Source organism: Diorhabda sublineata, chromosome 6 (genome assembly GCF_026230105.1).
Source record: "Diorhabda sublineata isolate icDioSubl1.1 chromosome 6, icDioSubl1.1, whole genome shotgun sequence".
Lineage (NCBI taxonomy): Eukaryota > Metazoa > Arthropoda > Insecta > Coleoptera > Chrysomelidae > Diorhabda > Diorhabda sublineata.
Window position 1 is genome coordinate 8,747,149 of NC_079479.1, and position 16,687 is coordinate 8,763,835.

Below are 16,687 nucleotides of genomic sequence, written 5' to 3' on the forward strand. Positions count from 1 at the left end.
AGAATATTCAAAGTCATTTTGAATATTGATTTTGAATCCTATGAATTAGAAATTTTTACAGGAATTAATACGATTCAAAATCATTCAAAATCTTAATTAATTATTCCCCATACTGACGTTAATATTGACAAAAGGGACGATTGACATTACGCTCTTTAGAATAGTTGTAATTCAATATTCGTCGAGGCATTAGCCTGGAAAGTAGTTGTTTTCTCCTTCGAAGAACTGCAGAATATTCAAAGTCACTTTGAATATTGATTTTGAATCCTATGAATTAGAAATTTTTACAGGAATTAATACGATTCAAAATCATCGAAAGTCTTAATTAATTATTCCCCATACTGACGTTAATATCGACAAAGTATCGATTGATATCATGCTCTCTAGAATAGTTGTAATTCAATATTCGTCGAGGCATTAGCCAGGAAAATATTTGTTTTCTCCTACGAAGAACGGCAGAATATTCAAAGTCATTTTGAATATTGATTTTGAATCCTATTAATTAGAAATTTTTACAGGAATTAATACGATTCAAAATCATTCAAAATCTTAATTAATTATTCCCCATACTGACGTTAATATTGACAAAAGGGACGATTGACATTACGCTCTTTAGAATAGTTGTAATTCAATATTCGTCGAGGCATTAGCCTGGAAAGTAGTTGTTTTCTCCTTCGAAGAACTGCAGAATATTCAAAGTCACTTTGAATATTGATTTTGAATCCTATGAATTAGAAATTTTTACAGGAATTAATACGATTCAAAATCATCGAAAATCTTAATCAATTATTCCCCATACTGACGTTAATATCGACAAAGTATCGATTGACATCATGCTCTCTACAATAGTTGTAATTCAATATTCGTCGAGGCATTAGCCAGGAAAATATTTGTTTTCTCCTACGAAGAACGGCAGAATATTCAAAGTCATTTTGAATATTGATTTTGAATCCTATTAATTAGAAATTTTTACAGGAATTAATACGATTCAAAATCATTCAAAATCTTAATTAATTATTCCCCATACTGACGTTAATATTGACAAAAGGGACGATTGACATTACGCTCTTTAGAATAGTTGTAATTCAATATTCGTCGAGGCATTAGCCTGGAAAGTAGTTGTTTTCTCCTTCGAAGAACTGCAGAATATTCAAAGTCACTTTGAATATTGATTTTGAATCCTATGAATTAGAAATTTTTACAGGAATTAATACGATTCAAAATCATTCAAAATCTTAATTAATTATTCCCCATACTGACGTTAATATTGACAAAAGGGACGATTGACATTACGCTCTTTAGAATAGTTGTAATTCAATATTCGTCGAGGCATTAGCCTGGAAAGTAGTTGTTTTCTCCTTCGAAGAACTGCAGAATATTCAAAGTCACTTTGAATATTGATTTTGAATCCTATGAATTAGAAATTTTTACAGGAATTAATACGATTCAAAATCATCGAAAGTCTTAATTAATTATTCCCCATACTGACGTTAATATCGACAAAGTATCGATTGATATCATGCTCTCTAGAATAGTTGTAATTCAATATTCGTCGAGGCATTAGCCAGGAAAATATTTGTTTTCTCCTACGAAGAACGGCAGAATATTCAAAGTCATTTTGAATATTGATTTTGAATCCTATTAATTAGAAATTTTTACAGGAATTAATACGATTCAAAATCATTCAAAATCTTAATTAATTATTCCCCATACTGACGTTAATATTGACAAAAGGGACGATTGACATTACGCTCTTTAGAATAGTTGTAATTCAATATTCGTCGAGGCATTAGTCTGGAAAGTAGTTGTTTTCTCCTTCGAAGAACTGCAGAATATTCAAAGTCACTTTGAATATTGATTTTTAATCCTATGAATTAGAAATTTTTACAGGAATTTATACGATTCTAAATCATCGAAAATCTCAATTAATTATTCCCCATACGATGAATACATAAGTATTCTAAAGCTCGGAAAATATTAAAATTAGTCTACTTTGGTGTTTCATTGCCACGTTCTCAATAAGAAAACGCTAATAATATAGCTAGCAAAGACTTCGATACGTTTCGCATAAGTAGTTATTTATACAGAATTGACTTTTTTGCTTTTTTCTTAATTTTATTTTTCTTAATGAATCTCTCGAAATTATATACTTAGATAAGTTTCGAGGCGAATGTTTTATTAAAAATGAGATTACACAAGAATAAGAAACAAGTGCAATTAGCTTGTTCTCCTATTGTGTGTCTCTATTCATCATCATATTTTCCGAGTAATTTATAAAGTTAGTACAAGTGCGTTCCGATTATCATATTAGGAGTTTGATGACAATATACTGGAGCCAGCCTCTCTTGCATCAGAAAAACTTCTCACCATTATTTTTGCAACTATAAAAATAGATTCCTATATTTAAACGCTAAATCACCTACAGAACATTAATGATGAGACATCGTTATTGAGATACTTTACTAGTACTCAGCAAAACAAATAAGAGAAAAGGAAGCAAAAGCATTACACTATTATTGATACGAATAATTTTCAATACTATTTTAAAAAATTTGCTCACAGGTTGAGTGGAAACATTTGAGTATTATGAAGATTTCAGCTTTTTTAGCTTTTATAATCGGTACATCTCAGAAACTATGGAAATAGATAATTACATCATTACATTATTTTTTTTGTAAAAGTTTTTTCAAAGTTATGGATACTATGAACCGTTTTACGCATTCCTGCTTATTTCATTGATACTTACCTTTGTTGTGCAGGTTTAAATTGTTGTACTGGTGGAGATTTACATTCCGCAGTAGGTTTTTCAGCTTCTTCGAATAATTGGTCTACCAAACTTTTCCTAGGTTGAGGCCCTCCGGTTCTCCTTAACAATGCCATGGGATTTTCGGGAATAATTTTAGTCATATCTGGTCTTTCCAGAACTTGGTTATCTGAGGTATGAACTTTTTGAGTTGGTAAAGGACAATTTGGAGGAGGTGGAGGTGGGGGAATTCCTTTTGGTGGTGGAGGTGGAGGAGGGATACTTCCTCTAAAAGGTGTAGTAGGGGGTGGACCTGAAGGAAACACTTGAACTTGTGGTTGAGGACGAATAGCTGCCATTGCGGATGGTGGAAGTGGACCTGTAGTTTGAGGATTGTATGCTGGATTTTGGGGAAGATCACCAACTCCTTGTAAATGTGCATTTCTCTCGATTCGTCGTTGTAGTCTTGGTGAACGTGCTTCGGATAAGTCGATACCACCGGGTGTATAAGTAAAAGGCTTTTTGTCCTTTGTCATCATTGCATTTTGTACACACGCTGGAGGTTCCATTATTTTTTTGTATTATCTAAAATGAAATAAGCATATATTTGCAAATTCTATTAAACTATAGAAATTTCCCTACATGGAGGAGAGGGGCTCTTAGAGGGGCCGTGGAAAATATTGAATAGTTTTCTTTTCTCATCACAGGATATATTGATGCCAAAGTCATTTTGGCTTCCGCATTATGGAGCTTTAAAGGAAAAGTTGTTCTATATAAAGTGATTATTTTATACAAAAACTCAAGTCCTGCTCATTTGCAAGTTTCAAATACGGTCAGTACAAACTTAACCTCAAAATAATGAATTTATAGATTTTCTATCTGGAAATTCTATAGATAAACTCCACAAAATATGATCTCGGTTACAACATTAAAGATTTGTCGCTACATTTAAAGCACATTGAAATATTGCGTTCAGTAGCAAGACTTCTGGATAAAGTGAGAAAAACAATAATTCCGAAAAAAGGAAGTATCTCATAGAAAGAATTCAAATATAACCAATTATAGAAAATAGTATAATATTAGACGGGTTTCAGATTAAAAATAGTGTATGAAGACTTTCATTTTGCATTCGTTTGATAAATGAACGAAAATCGTTCAATTCGGGACCGTATACATGAACGTTAAGTTCTAGTAAAATATTATCTATAAATGGTAAAATAATTTAGTCTAAATAACATTTATTGTTTAGTTGCAATTGTACCAATTTTAAGCAAAACTCACCGTTAATTTGCTAAAAGAAATGTTTAAAAATAATTAAAACAGGGTCTTGGTAACTGCAGCAACAAATTGAAGCTGAATAAATGATATTTACAACATCTGACTCTGCCAGAGGAGATGTTGGTATTTTGAGCTATAATTGCTTTTTTGGAGGTCTACAGTTTGGTTATTGGAGATTTTGACGCATATTATAGATGGTCTATATTTCAAAATTATCTATTTGTGAGTAATATGGAATAAATCTTACTTGATTCTTTTGTCTAACCAGTTAAATGTGACCAATAATGACTGACTGCGGCGATGGTTCAAATCTCTAACCTGTACCAACAAACTGTGAAGGCTGCCTGTAACAATATACAAAGTCAATTTCATATTGTACAATATAAGAAATTTATGCGTACAATAAGAAAAAATTCAAATTTGTCATTACATTCGACTGATACTGCAATGACGAGAAGTATACTGGGAGTACATTTTCTAGTTACTATACAAACGTTTCACGGCGATATAGTGAATTATGATTTTGTTATAAGTCTACAGAAATAAGTATTTATTATAGATTGTTTACTCAGTTCTTCAGTATATTTCTCGAAGCATTAGAACAACTAACATTTTATAGTTTTTATATAAACGTTTCGGAGCGATACAGTGATTCAACAATAATATGATGTAATTATTTCTTGCAGATTGTTACAAAATTTTTATATGACAATAAGTTCTATTAACATGATATTATCAGATAATTTCAATTCACTAAAACCTCGAAATTGATTCGAATTCTGCCTCTACCCATCTACACTTCAAGTAAAAGTCAATTTTAATAAAATCGTGGTGATTTTATACTTTATAGTCGCTGGTAAGTTTTTCTTTGCTTTTTTCATTGGACTCGCAAAAATTTCAGTTATTTTTCTGGATTTCTTTTTGTTTTAAGCAAATTTTGTATGATAGTTTCTATATGAATTCGTATTTTTGGTTATATTTTAAAAAAATATTAAATCAGTTATTTTGTATGTATAAGCTTCTTTTTGTTCAAATCTGTTTTTTCTACTCATTCCTTCTTCCGTAATTTCCATCTGTGTTTTTTGTGGGCACAATAAAAATAAATAAAGAAAAACTAACCAGCGAATATAAGGAATAAAATTACTACAAATATATTAAAATTCACTTTTAAGTGAAATGTAGATAGGTCGAGGAAGAACTCGAATCAATTTCGAGGTTTTATTGAATTTCTGGAATGAAGTGGGAGGTTGATAACAAATTAATATCTTGAAAATTCGAAAATTAGAATAAATAAATCCGAAGTGACCACATGTGCCACAATACGTGAACAAATTAATATCCAAATATGTTTGGAGAAAAACGTAACAAGTCGAATGGCATGTTACAAAGACCAGAAATTTCAACACAACAAGTTGTATCTACCCGTGGAGGCGATATAGTGAATTATAATTTTCTTATAAGTCTACAGTAATATGTAAAATTATTGATTATAGAGTTTTTGTTCAGTTCTTCCTTATCTATGACAAAGCATCAAAACAACTAACACTTTATAGTTTCTATATAAACGTTTCGGAGCGATAAAGTGAATTAACAATAATATAATGTATTTATTTCTTGCAGATTGTTACAAAATTTTCAATGACAATAAGTTCTATTACCATGATATTTTGAGGTCATTTTTTACAGCTTTGAAGGACAATATATATTTTTTCGTAAATTGTGAATTACTGGAAGGACAGTAACATTCGAATAGTGGATGAAACAATATTTGAAAACAGCCGCTAAGCAAAACATCTTTTATTTCTAAAATGCAAGTTTGCGTCCCTAAAGGTTTCACTTATTTGAATACAAATGAAAAAAAAAAAAGATTTTCATGAGGAACACATTGCATCACAATGAAAAATTAGACATTATTCGTATGAACCAACATTAAAATGTTGGCATCGTCATCATTACCTCATTTATGTCGTGAATGTGATGACTTTTATATAGACGAAGAGGGATTATTTTTTTTTAAATGTACCGTTTTAAAAATGTTTCATTCAGTTTAATTCATTAAAATGATATTCCATAAAGAGTCTTTGATATCTGAATCTTATTCCCATTTATCACCAGATGTTAAAAATGCGATATTTTTCAAAAAGTTGTTCAACGACGTTTAAAATGATGTCATCCTTCCTAAGGTGTTGGTATGATTGAATTAAAAACCAGCCTAACAAACGGGCGGATGTAATTTGGGCGTTAAAGGATTAATGTACTTTTTACAACATGTAAATTAGGCGCCAAGACCGAAGGGGCATTTTAATCCTATGTGTATTTTGGGCGCTAACCGACTGAAGTACATGATTTATGAAATACAATTATTTATTAAATCACCGACATTTATAATAAGATATATTTTTTGAATTCTTAGATTTTCCTATAAGAGAAATGACCTATTATCACTTATGGTCTGAAAAAATTTACCATTAGAGGGGGCTACTTTGCAATTTTTTTAAATGAAAAATCTGCCCTTAATAAAGTTTCCTCACAACACTCTACAGAATAAAGTAAATTTTATATTTCTTTATATTTTTATTTAGTACTTAAGTACATATTACATATAAAATAAGAGATTTACATAACCTAACCTAACCTAACCTACTTAAAAATCTATCAACTTTCCCTCTATCGGGTTATTTTATGACTCGACCTACCTGCACTTCTTAGCGTCGAAAATACATGTCGGATTATCTACCCTTCTTGGTCAGACAGGTAAAGAAGGATGGCTAGCCCCAAATCACACCCGCCGTAACAAACTGCCCCCTTAACAATAAATGTAACAATGTTACGCTTGCATAATGATCGAAATACATATTTAAATTAATATCCTGGATAATTCAAAATTTTGTAATATGATTTTCATGTTGGCTAGTGTATATAAAAGAGTATTTGAAAATTCACTTTTTAAAGAAAAAATATCATATCTATTAATTAAATGGGTTAATATAATCAAGAATTTAAATATCCATATAATATTGTGAGTGTAAGATAATGTAAAATCAATCAGATGTTTACATGAAAATCACGAACTTGTCACTGCATTGCAAATATGTTATTAAATACAATTAAAAGTAGTGCTCTATAATAATTATCAATGATCTCATTTATGTTTATATCAAGTTTCGTTTCCGCTTAAAATGAACAGAACAATTTAAATTTGCATGATTTATTTTATTATCGTAAATATGCTATTAAACGCAAAATCAAAGTAGAGATTATTGGAAAAAGAAATCGAAAAAATCGGCTAGCCAAAAAGCGCCCAAATTTATTTTAAATTAATTACATTTAGAAGTCACAAACTGAATGAAGAGAAACACCATTCAATATAAAGAATAAAGAGATGAAGAGAGGAGGATAAGCTTCAACAAAATTTGTCAAAACAGAAATTTTAGTTTGTCAAATTGCCCACCAGTAACCATAGCTGAAGATTTCTTGAAGATGATTTCTCGGTTCATTGTGACCATTAATTTTGAATAAAACCGTTTTCAAAAGGTATTGAACAAATGAATTCACTGATGTTATTCTTATTTGTATTTATGGCCGTTCTGGCAACTATCTTTACAATAATCAAAAATAAAGCTGTACCGCTGTAAAGTTATTTCACTGTTTTGTAATGCTTTCTAATATGATGTTTTTGTAATTGGCTAAGATTATGTATATTTAATATTTTATCTATTTTTGATCGAAAGTTTTATTGTTTTAGAAGATTTTGATAGTTTCTGTATTCATATAAGACAACGTATTTTTTATGAGAAGTTTCCCGATCACCTTAATTCGAGGATTTATTTGAGGAATCTTCTTCGCAAGTTTGACACAATCAGTTGTAACATGCCATTGCAGTGTTATTACAGCGTTCTTATTTGAGGTCCCACGATCCAAGAGTTTTCACTCCTGTACCATATGAGGTTTTCCAGCCCATTTTTTCACCCGGGAAAATCGGCTGGCATTTTCATATCCGACCTGTACAGAGTACCACAATTATCGTTTGGTGATGTATTAATTACGGGCCCCCCGTTTCCAAACTCAAACGTCGTGTACCTTATCGATGCTGTTTTATGTAGCCGACTATAAAGTCTCCCAATCTTGTTCGAAATAATTAAAAATAAAAAATCAATTAACATTAATAACTAAACTTTTATTCTAATTTATGAATGTTAACAGTAATAGTGGAACTACTGTTACCAGAAACATTTATTATAGGAATCACTGAATGTACTTATTTATTTTAAATAATACTGGAAGATGTATGGTTTTGGTTTAACACATGTGCAAAAGTTTCACCCCCTGGTAACATTCATGCCATTTTCTTTTTGCGCTCTACGGATTCTTCCACATATTTTTCAGCCAATGATGAACTCTTCCATCCACCATGCAGTTTTAACAAATATCAGCCCCAGCATTGGCCAACAGCGTTGACGAAGTCCTTCTGAAGCAAAGTCCGGTGTACTTTTCTGAATGCTCAAGATTGAGGAATTCAGAAATTTTTTTAGGTGCCCCGCCAACGGTGTGTATTTCAAATCTTTGACCATTTTTCCTTGTCTGTAGCCTACCCAAAAGTGTTTTAATGCAAGGTGTTTTCGCAAATTTTTATATTTTATGAACACATCCAAATATTGCACCGTATTGCTGTTGATCACAGTAAAAACCCGTCGATCATGTGTTTTTGTGTGATCAATATGAACCCTTAACTGAGAACCAGTATCCTCTACATCATCTACTTCTAAATTATACTTCCCTTCGACAACTTCCGGCAATGCCAATTAATGCGATAACTTTCACCAGTAAATAGTCTTTGTCTAGGGCGTCTTTCATAAATGTTTCAACTTCTTCCTTTGTTAGCACTTTCGACTGGTTAGAATAACGGGAGATGTTGACATTCTCATTAACCATAATCATTGATTTGACCATCGAGTATATAGACAATAATGAACAGTTATTTGATGCTTTTGACAAAAAATTTAAGGTTGAATGATTCTAAAAAACAACTGTTCTTACCACATCAAAAAAATTATCCAACATCACATTTACCTCGTATTTTTTACGCCAGTCGCATATTCTTTTTCGTACCTTTTCAACGATTTTACGCAGCCATTTGATTTGAATTATCAGCCATTCAATTTTCTTCTTCTTCATATTTTTTTTTCTTCTTATTCATCGTCCTCTGCTGCAAATTTCAAGTTCCTTTTCATTGCCGTCTTCAACGACATTTGTCTCGAAGTCTTTCATGATTTCTGGGTCAAAAGCTCTATCATCATTAATATTGGTCTGATATGGTACAGCATTGAGACCAGCTTGTTTACTACACTGGCCGAAACTAAAGTGCACTGTAACCCTGCTTTCCTGCATCCACATCTTGAGCAACAGCCACTTTTGCAGTTACAGAATATTGTATTGAGTAATTAATCTGGCGCAGGTATATAATTATGATAGGATCCAGGAATTCGTTACCCATTGTCCAGCCACTTACCTGGCCTTCTAAATCAAGTCATAACTAAATTTTAATTTGATAATAAACGCGATTGAAATGTTGGTGAGCATTATAAACTGATGAGAAGATTTGCATTCCACTCTCAGATAATCTCTGAACCGGACAGTTTTCTTCTTCAACTGCTACAGGCAAGTTTACTGATTTTAAATGAGATGTACTTAATTATTGTCTACTTAAAATGCTATTAGTGTAAATGAGAATAAAATTACAATGTAATAGTAATTTTTTAATTACCGAAAGAGATTATAAGTGTTATTGAATTGATAAATTCTAGAATTATCAGAAAAAAAAAATTAAATCAATCTGAAAGTTAATGAAAAATGATAATTATAACCTTAATATTACGAGTTTTTGAATGGGATTACCAGTTGACCTCAGATAATCCTCTGACCGCTACTCTAAGTTCTCCTGTTCAAAAAAAAACAGTTCAAAGTATAAGAAAATGTTGGATACAAAATTGTAGAGAATTGAATTCTCTACAATATTGATAATAAATACAAAGAGCGTAAATAAAAAACAAGATATTTCAAAAAATGTAAAAACAATCGATTTTTGTGACCTTACACCTCTGACTTCAAAGCTGCGACCATCGTGAATTTTGAGAATAGTTTTAGGATGCCAAAATACAAGTTTTTACGTGGTTATATACTATATACTATCTCGATTTTCCAAGGCAACCTCCTATAATGACTGGACTATTTTGGATTTGTTTGAAATGTTGAATAAAAACAACGAGATATGGTTCTTTATTAAGTTTACATTTTTCACTTATATGACTCCATTCGAGTTGAAAAGCTGTTAAACATATATTTAATTGAACATTACTTAAAATCGATATCACAACTAAACATATGAGAATATGTTATTAAAAGTTTCTTTAATTTTAAAGCAGTCTTTGATATAATAATAATTATTATCGTTATAAGATTTTCCCAACATTTCAATCAACCAAATAGTAAGGGGTTCTCATGTAGTGTTTATTGATGCTACGATTGGTCAAGCTCCTAATGTAGCTTTATGGTTATTGTTGTTTTTCTATTATAACTGTGAATTTACCTGTGTCAAATGGTAGATATGAGCCTTAAATTTGGATTTTCTTCAGAAAACTTTTTAATTTTATATAAATAGTTCTATAAATACAGAGGATTGCTTAGATTCATGAATATAGTTAATTGAATGTTTATTGTTTATTGTATAACGATATTTCTTTTTTGTTCATTTTCTTGATATATCCTCTGTCATTTAGGTATCTATGTTTGAAATGATTCTATTCCAATTTCTTTGGTTTTAAGAACCTAATTAATTTCTGTTGATAAGATTATGAAATTCAATCTTTTGCTTATTTTTATGTTTTGATGTTTATAATGAATAGTATGATGACTGGTAGAAAAAATTTTTCCAGAATAAATTCATTAGCTGTATCAATTATTTGGTTTTTAATTTCAAAAGATCTGCATGTTGTATGACTATTATTTTGTTTGTAGGAGAGGAAGCATCTTCTGTTATATTCTTTTACCATTATGAGCTTGATTTTGGATCATGATTTAAATTTTTTAAATGCTATTTGATCACAATGTTTTGAGATGGTTTTAAAGTACTCCATTTATGTATGTCAAATTAAAGGAAGTCAGCCAACTACACGAAATGAAACCCAGTGTAATGACTTGTAATAGAAAGCCAAGCAGACGTTTCAACCAAGTACTGTTGACAACACTAAAGTTTAGTATTACTTAATTGATACATCAATATTCACTTGCCAAGACTAAAATAACTACATTCGCCAAACAAGAAACAATTAAGCATGTTTTGGTTGTGTTTCCCAGATACGAAGACGTATGGTTAAAATATTTAAAATGTTGGTTAGATACCTTACGGAAATGAGTTCATCAAAAATTTCATAGAATTAATCTTTGTCGTTAATAAATACCGTGGTTTATGCGTAAGTAGAGAGTGAAATTTAAAAAAAGATCTAGTATACATCATTATGCTATTGCATTGCATTATTCAGCTCCGTCTCGTCAGAAACGCAAAGTCGGAAAATTGCATTTAGAAAATGCCAAAATTAGGTGCTAATTAAGTGCCAAGTTCAAAAATTAGGAACTCAAAGTTGTGGTGCTAGCAAAACGTGATGCTAGCAACGAAATGAAAATAATATATAATAAAATAAGGTGCTGAAGAGTCAATATCGTAAAAGTGCCTATACAATTAATAAACGAGTTAATTTTTTTTCAATATATGTAATATATTCCTTATATGTTACACTTCGGACGGCTTCTATTTTTATAACACCTAACGTAACCTAGCCTAACATAATCTAAACTAACCTAACCTAACCTAATCTAACCCACTACTTCTCCATTAATGTTATTTCTCGTACTTTCATAACACCTAACCTAACCTAATATAACCTAATCTAACCCACTACTTTTTCGTTAATGTTATTTCTCGTACGGCTCCTACTTTCATAACACTTCTTTTCAATTTAATACCTCAACAATTAATGTATTGTAATTATTTTCATTACGTTGCTAGCATCAAGCTGCTGTGAAAATTACAGAGCACCTAATTTTTGAACTTGACCCCTCATTAGCACCTAAAAAGCACTTCATTTTGGAATTTTCTAAATGCAATTTCCCTACTTTGCGATGCTGGCGAGACGAAGCTGCACTACTCAGTCGATAACTAATCCGATATTGAGTTTTGCAATCATTAAAATTATAACCTAAATAATAAAATCATGAAGATATCGTAAGTGGGTTTAAGTAGACTAGAGTATGAAGTAATATGTAATATCTTAAAATAAACACAGAACATGGTACTCCACATATTCTTGGAAACGCCGAAGTAAAATGGGTCTCTGTGTCAGTTCAAATTTAAAACAGACGAAACTTTTAAGGTTAAGCGAACTAATAATAACATTTCCTAAGCAGAAATTTCCAGTTACGTATTGAGGTTAAACATACTTATTTATGTATAAGCATAAACTGAACAAGGAACAGATTAATTACAATAAAACTATTCTATTAAAGCGAATGGTTTCATGCTATCTTCTTATATCATTAAAAAAATATATACAAGTCAAAAATGTGAATTAAAAGGACCATTAGATGAGAAATTATGAAAAAGTCGTTTTAATTTCGCTTAGAACTCCTAGAAATTGCAAGTGAAACAAACGACACTTCACCAACCTCAATCAGAATCCAATCAAGAATAATTATTGAATACTAGTTAAGGTATAATATAAATATAATATAAAAATAACTTATAAGAACGAGTAACCAGTTATATTTAAATTTGTTTTGGTAATTGTACAGCAAACAGGGTCGGATCTACAAAGGCCTAAGAAATTTAGGAAGGAAAATTCCATTAGCTCTGATTATGCTAAAGGTTGAAATCAATAGATCTTTGGAACAAACCACAAAAGAGACACAGGAATCGTGGGATAATTGAATAGGAAAATGGAAAGTAACGATGATTCCAACACAGAAAAGATAAAAGAATGAAAATTTAATGAGCTTCGTCGAGGAAACTGGTGAAACAACGAAAGCAAATCCATATCAAAGATGATAAATTAGACATTATGCTTACTATGATGCAGGAGATGAAGATTGAATAGAAAGAGATTAGAAAATAGGTGAAGGGTGAAATTAATCCAATGAGGAAATGATTGGAATAAGAAAAGAAAATCTAGAAATAAAAAAATTATATATTAAATAAAAAAATTCGAGAAAACATTATGGATATTAGGTAATTGATAGAAATTTTGGTAAGAAAATATAGGAAGCAATGCCTAGATACAACAATTTTGGGAATAAAGGAAACTGATTTAAAGCAGCAATTGATGATAGTAGTTTCTTCAAATAAACTGTAAAGGTATTTAGAATATTACAATCTGTTCAACAGTGCCCAATGAGCAATACAATTCTAACTTAATCGAATAGAATTTGAAATTTAAAAATAAAGTAGACTTATTAGCGTTACTTAGGTTCTATCTAATAAATTGCACTAAAGTTTAACGCGTAGACACAAGATTCACTTTCGTACTAAAACACTAAACTAACTCAGAGGGCTTGGTCCTTTTATCCTTTTAAGTCTTCTTTCTAACTCAGTATATCAAGGAGCTGGATAGTTTCGACATTGACATGATGATGAGTCTTTCTTCATGACTCTTTCTTAACCGTCTGGTCAACAGTGTCCATTTCCAAGTCTCTATGAAGGTTACTATTGCGAATGTACCAAAGGGTATCTACTATGCTTCTCAGTGATTCGTTTTGGATTCTTTGGATGATTGCTAGTTTGTTTATCTTGGTACATTCCCATAGTTGGATACCATAAGTCCATACAGGCTTATGTATCTGCTCATAAAGCTTAAACTTATTATGTGGAGACTGATTGAGGTTTCTCCTAATTAGCCATCACATTGTTCCATATTTCAGTACAAGTTCTTCTCTTTCCTTTTTAACATGAACTTTCCATCGAAGTTGCGTATCTAAGGTAATAACTAAGTATTTTGCTGAATTTGGGGATGAAATCAGGCTATTATTTATTCTGACTGGAATATGATCTATCATTTTGTTTTTGAAGTTATTTAATATCATTAAGTTTAATTTTCTATCTCTTCGTTCAGGCATAGATGCGGTGGACAGGGTAACTTGTTGGTTGCTTCTTCATTGCACTTTCCTATTGCTAGAATGACTGTGCCTTAATTTCTTCAAAATTGTTGTATGCTTCTTGCTTGATTCTAAAATATTTTTCTGATGTATAAAGGGAGGATATTTGACTAGTTTCATGGAAGAAAAATAAAGATAGTAGGACAAATGTTTTCCTCTTCTAATATTGATTTCTCTATAATATTGTTTGTTGATTGGTGATTAGGGATAATTTCTCTTTCTTTGAAAAGCGGTTTTTGGGTTTGAGTAAGAGTTTCTCAAATCATTTCTGCATAACAAGCAGTAATGATATCTGTCTGTAAGACGATGCTTTACACCTGTTAAAATGATTTCATTCACTGTATTATTGATTGACACATCCTGAGATGCTTTTAAAAATCGTTGGTTTGCTTAACTTTAACTGAGATCGAGCTCATTTATAATTAAAAACATTTTGTCAATCTTTTTATTTGAAATATCAACAATCTTATGTTTCGTGATGATATTTAGTAATTTAGTAATTAACATTAAGAGAATTTGGATATTTGAATGACTCAGTTAACAACTACTGAATTATTTGTTGTAATTATTCATTTACTAACTAAATTTTTAGTACACTAAACTATATCCTACTTTGTTTAGAGCACCTAGTACGTTCGTTATTTTGCTTGCATTTGTTTTGTTTGTCTACATATGGTAAGGACATGTGTTTTACATTTTGATGTTTAGGTTCTGGTTTATTCCTTATTTCATTATAGTATTTGATTAATCTTTGTTTGAATATCATTTTCTAGGGATAAACACTCTCTCTTGATGCAGTTTTCGCATTTTTGATAGATATGCGAACGCTAGGGGAATGTTTAACTACAAGTACCAAATAGCGACGCTCTCTGACGATATTTTCAGTTCGGATCTCAAGCCCGAATAAGGGTTGTTAGTACTTACAACCTCTCCTTGCAGCTGCGAGCCATTAGGGATGTTATAATCGGCAATTACAACTCTTCAGAGGAGTTGTAATTCAATATTCGTTGAGGCATTAGCCAGGAAAGTAGTTATTTTCTCGTTTGGAAAACGGCAGAATACATTTTCTAAATAATACTAGTAGAAATCGAGATTTATATTATCGGAGATTTCTACCACTCAGAGGTCGCCGAGTAATTTTTAACTACAAGTAACAAAGAGCGAGGCTCTTTGAGTTTATCTTCAGTTCGGATCTCAAGGCCGTACGAGGGTTGTTAAACTGCTCTAATGAGACGTAACAACGTCGAAACTAGTCAGTAGTTGCAACCTCTCCTTGCAATTGCGATCCATTGGGGATTTTAATATCGGCAAAAAGGTCGATCGACCTCACGTTCTTCAGAGGAAGTATAATTCAATATTTGTCGAGGCGTTAGCCAGGAAAGTAGTTGTTTTCTCTTTTGATGAACAACAGAATTCGTTTTCGAAATATGATCATATCATCTTTTCCCGCATTCCGCAATAATTTGAGGAATATTCACAGTAAATTGTCTTTTTTACTGTATAAACGACTTCTATTCTAATAATAATATTTAATTCCGAGCATGCTGCATACTGGTTAAATTTTTGCTATGAGCTTGTATACTATTTACTACCTATTGCTATTACCTATAATTTTATTACTCATTGTGGTATTCCAGTGAGTCGAGTGTGCGATGGAAGTCATATATCAAGAACAATGAGTGTTTGGTAGATGTCATGAATGTTTTGGACTACTGGGTTGTTGGACGCAAGAGACGGCGATATGTTTATGAAAGGAGATATATATTTGGAAGCTTGAGGATATTGTATAGTTCACTAATGTGAGCCCTACACGTCAAAGGTAAGCGGAAGGAGATTAAGAGTTTGTGTTTTGTAGTGACTGAGCAGTCGCGAAGACTAAGAAATCAGTATTAGGCCGAAAGTTTTTTTACGAAGTATTTCTAGTAATGCCTTCCCCACAAGTAGGCTGGATTTATGTTTATTGTAAACGGTAAGTGAGGTGTCGATTATGGGAATATTTTTGTTCAAGGAGAAGAAGGTAAAGAAAGTTTGGAATTTTTGTATAAAGGTGCGAGAAATCGAATTTATAATTGTTTGTAAATTAGTAGGGGGGAAATGAAAGACTTATGATACTAAATAGAGATGATGTATGTAAAATTCTTCAAGGAATTTTATAAATTAATGTTGAATTATTTTATATTATCAAAATTTATAATACTGTAAAGATAAAAAATGTGGAAAGATTTTTCGAAATACTTCTAAGAAAAAAAGATAAAACACATTTTGAAACACGATTGTGAAAGGAATAACAACTTTGTTAAGGAGACGATGAAAAAAGAATCGAGAGTTGTTATAAGTTGAGAGTAACGAGTCACGAGTGAGGGACCACGAAAAAGAAGTAGAAGCAAGTGAATCGAGTATAGGAGAAGTAAGAAACTATTCATCCAAAAGAAAATTTGAAAAATTAAAGCGCAAGAAGAATACTTT

At 31.2% G+C, this 16,687-nt stretch overlaps 1 protein-coding gene across 3 annotated transcripts in view; it reads right to left on the reverse strand.

Annotated features, from left to right (window-relative positions):
• Nucleotides 1-16,687, reverse strand: part of LOC130445707 (uncharacterized) — a 104,443-nt gene that overhangs the window by 24,195 nt on the left and 63,561 nt on the right. For 2 of the 3 annotated variants that reach the window (XM_056781529.1, XM_056781527.1), the window contains exons 2-3: nucleotides 4,269-4,365; nucleotides 2,747-3,328 (exon numbers count right to left, since the gene is read on the reverse strand). In XM_056781529.1, coding sequence (XP_056637507.1) covers nucleotides 2,747-3,312 — 566 coding nt within the window. In that variant the 5' untranslated portion in view covers nucleotides 3,313-3,328; nucleotides 4,269-4,365. Of the gene's footprint in view, nucleotides 1-2,746; nucleotides 3,329-4,268; nucleotides 4,366-6,717; nucleotides 6,827-16,687 lie in introns of all 3 variants that reach the window. The other variant, XM_056781528.1, reaches the window with a different exon arrangement.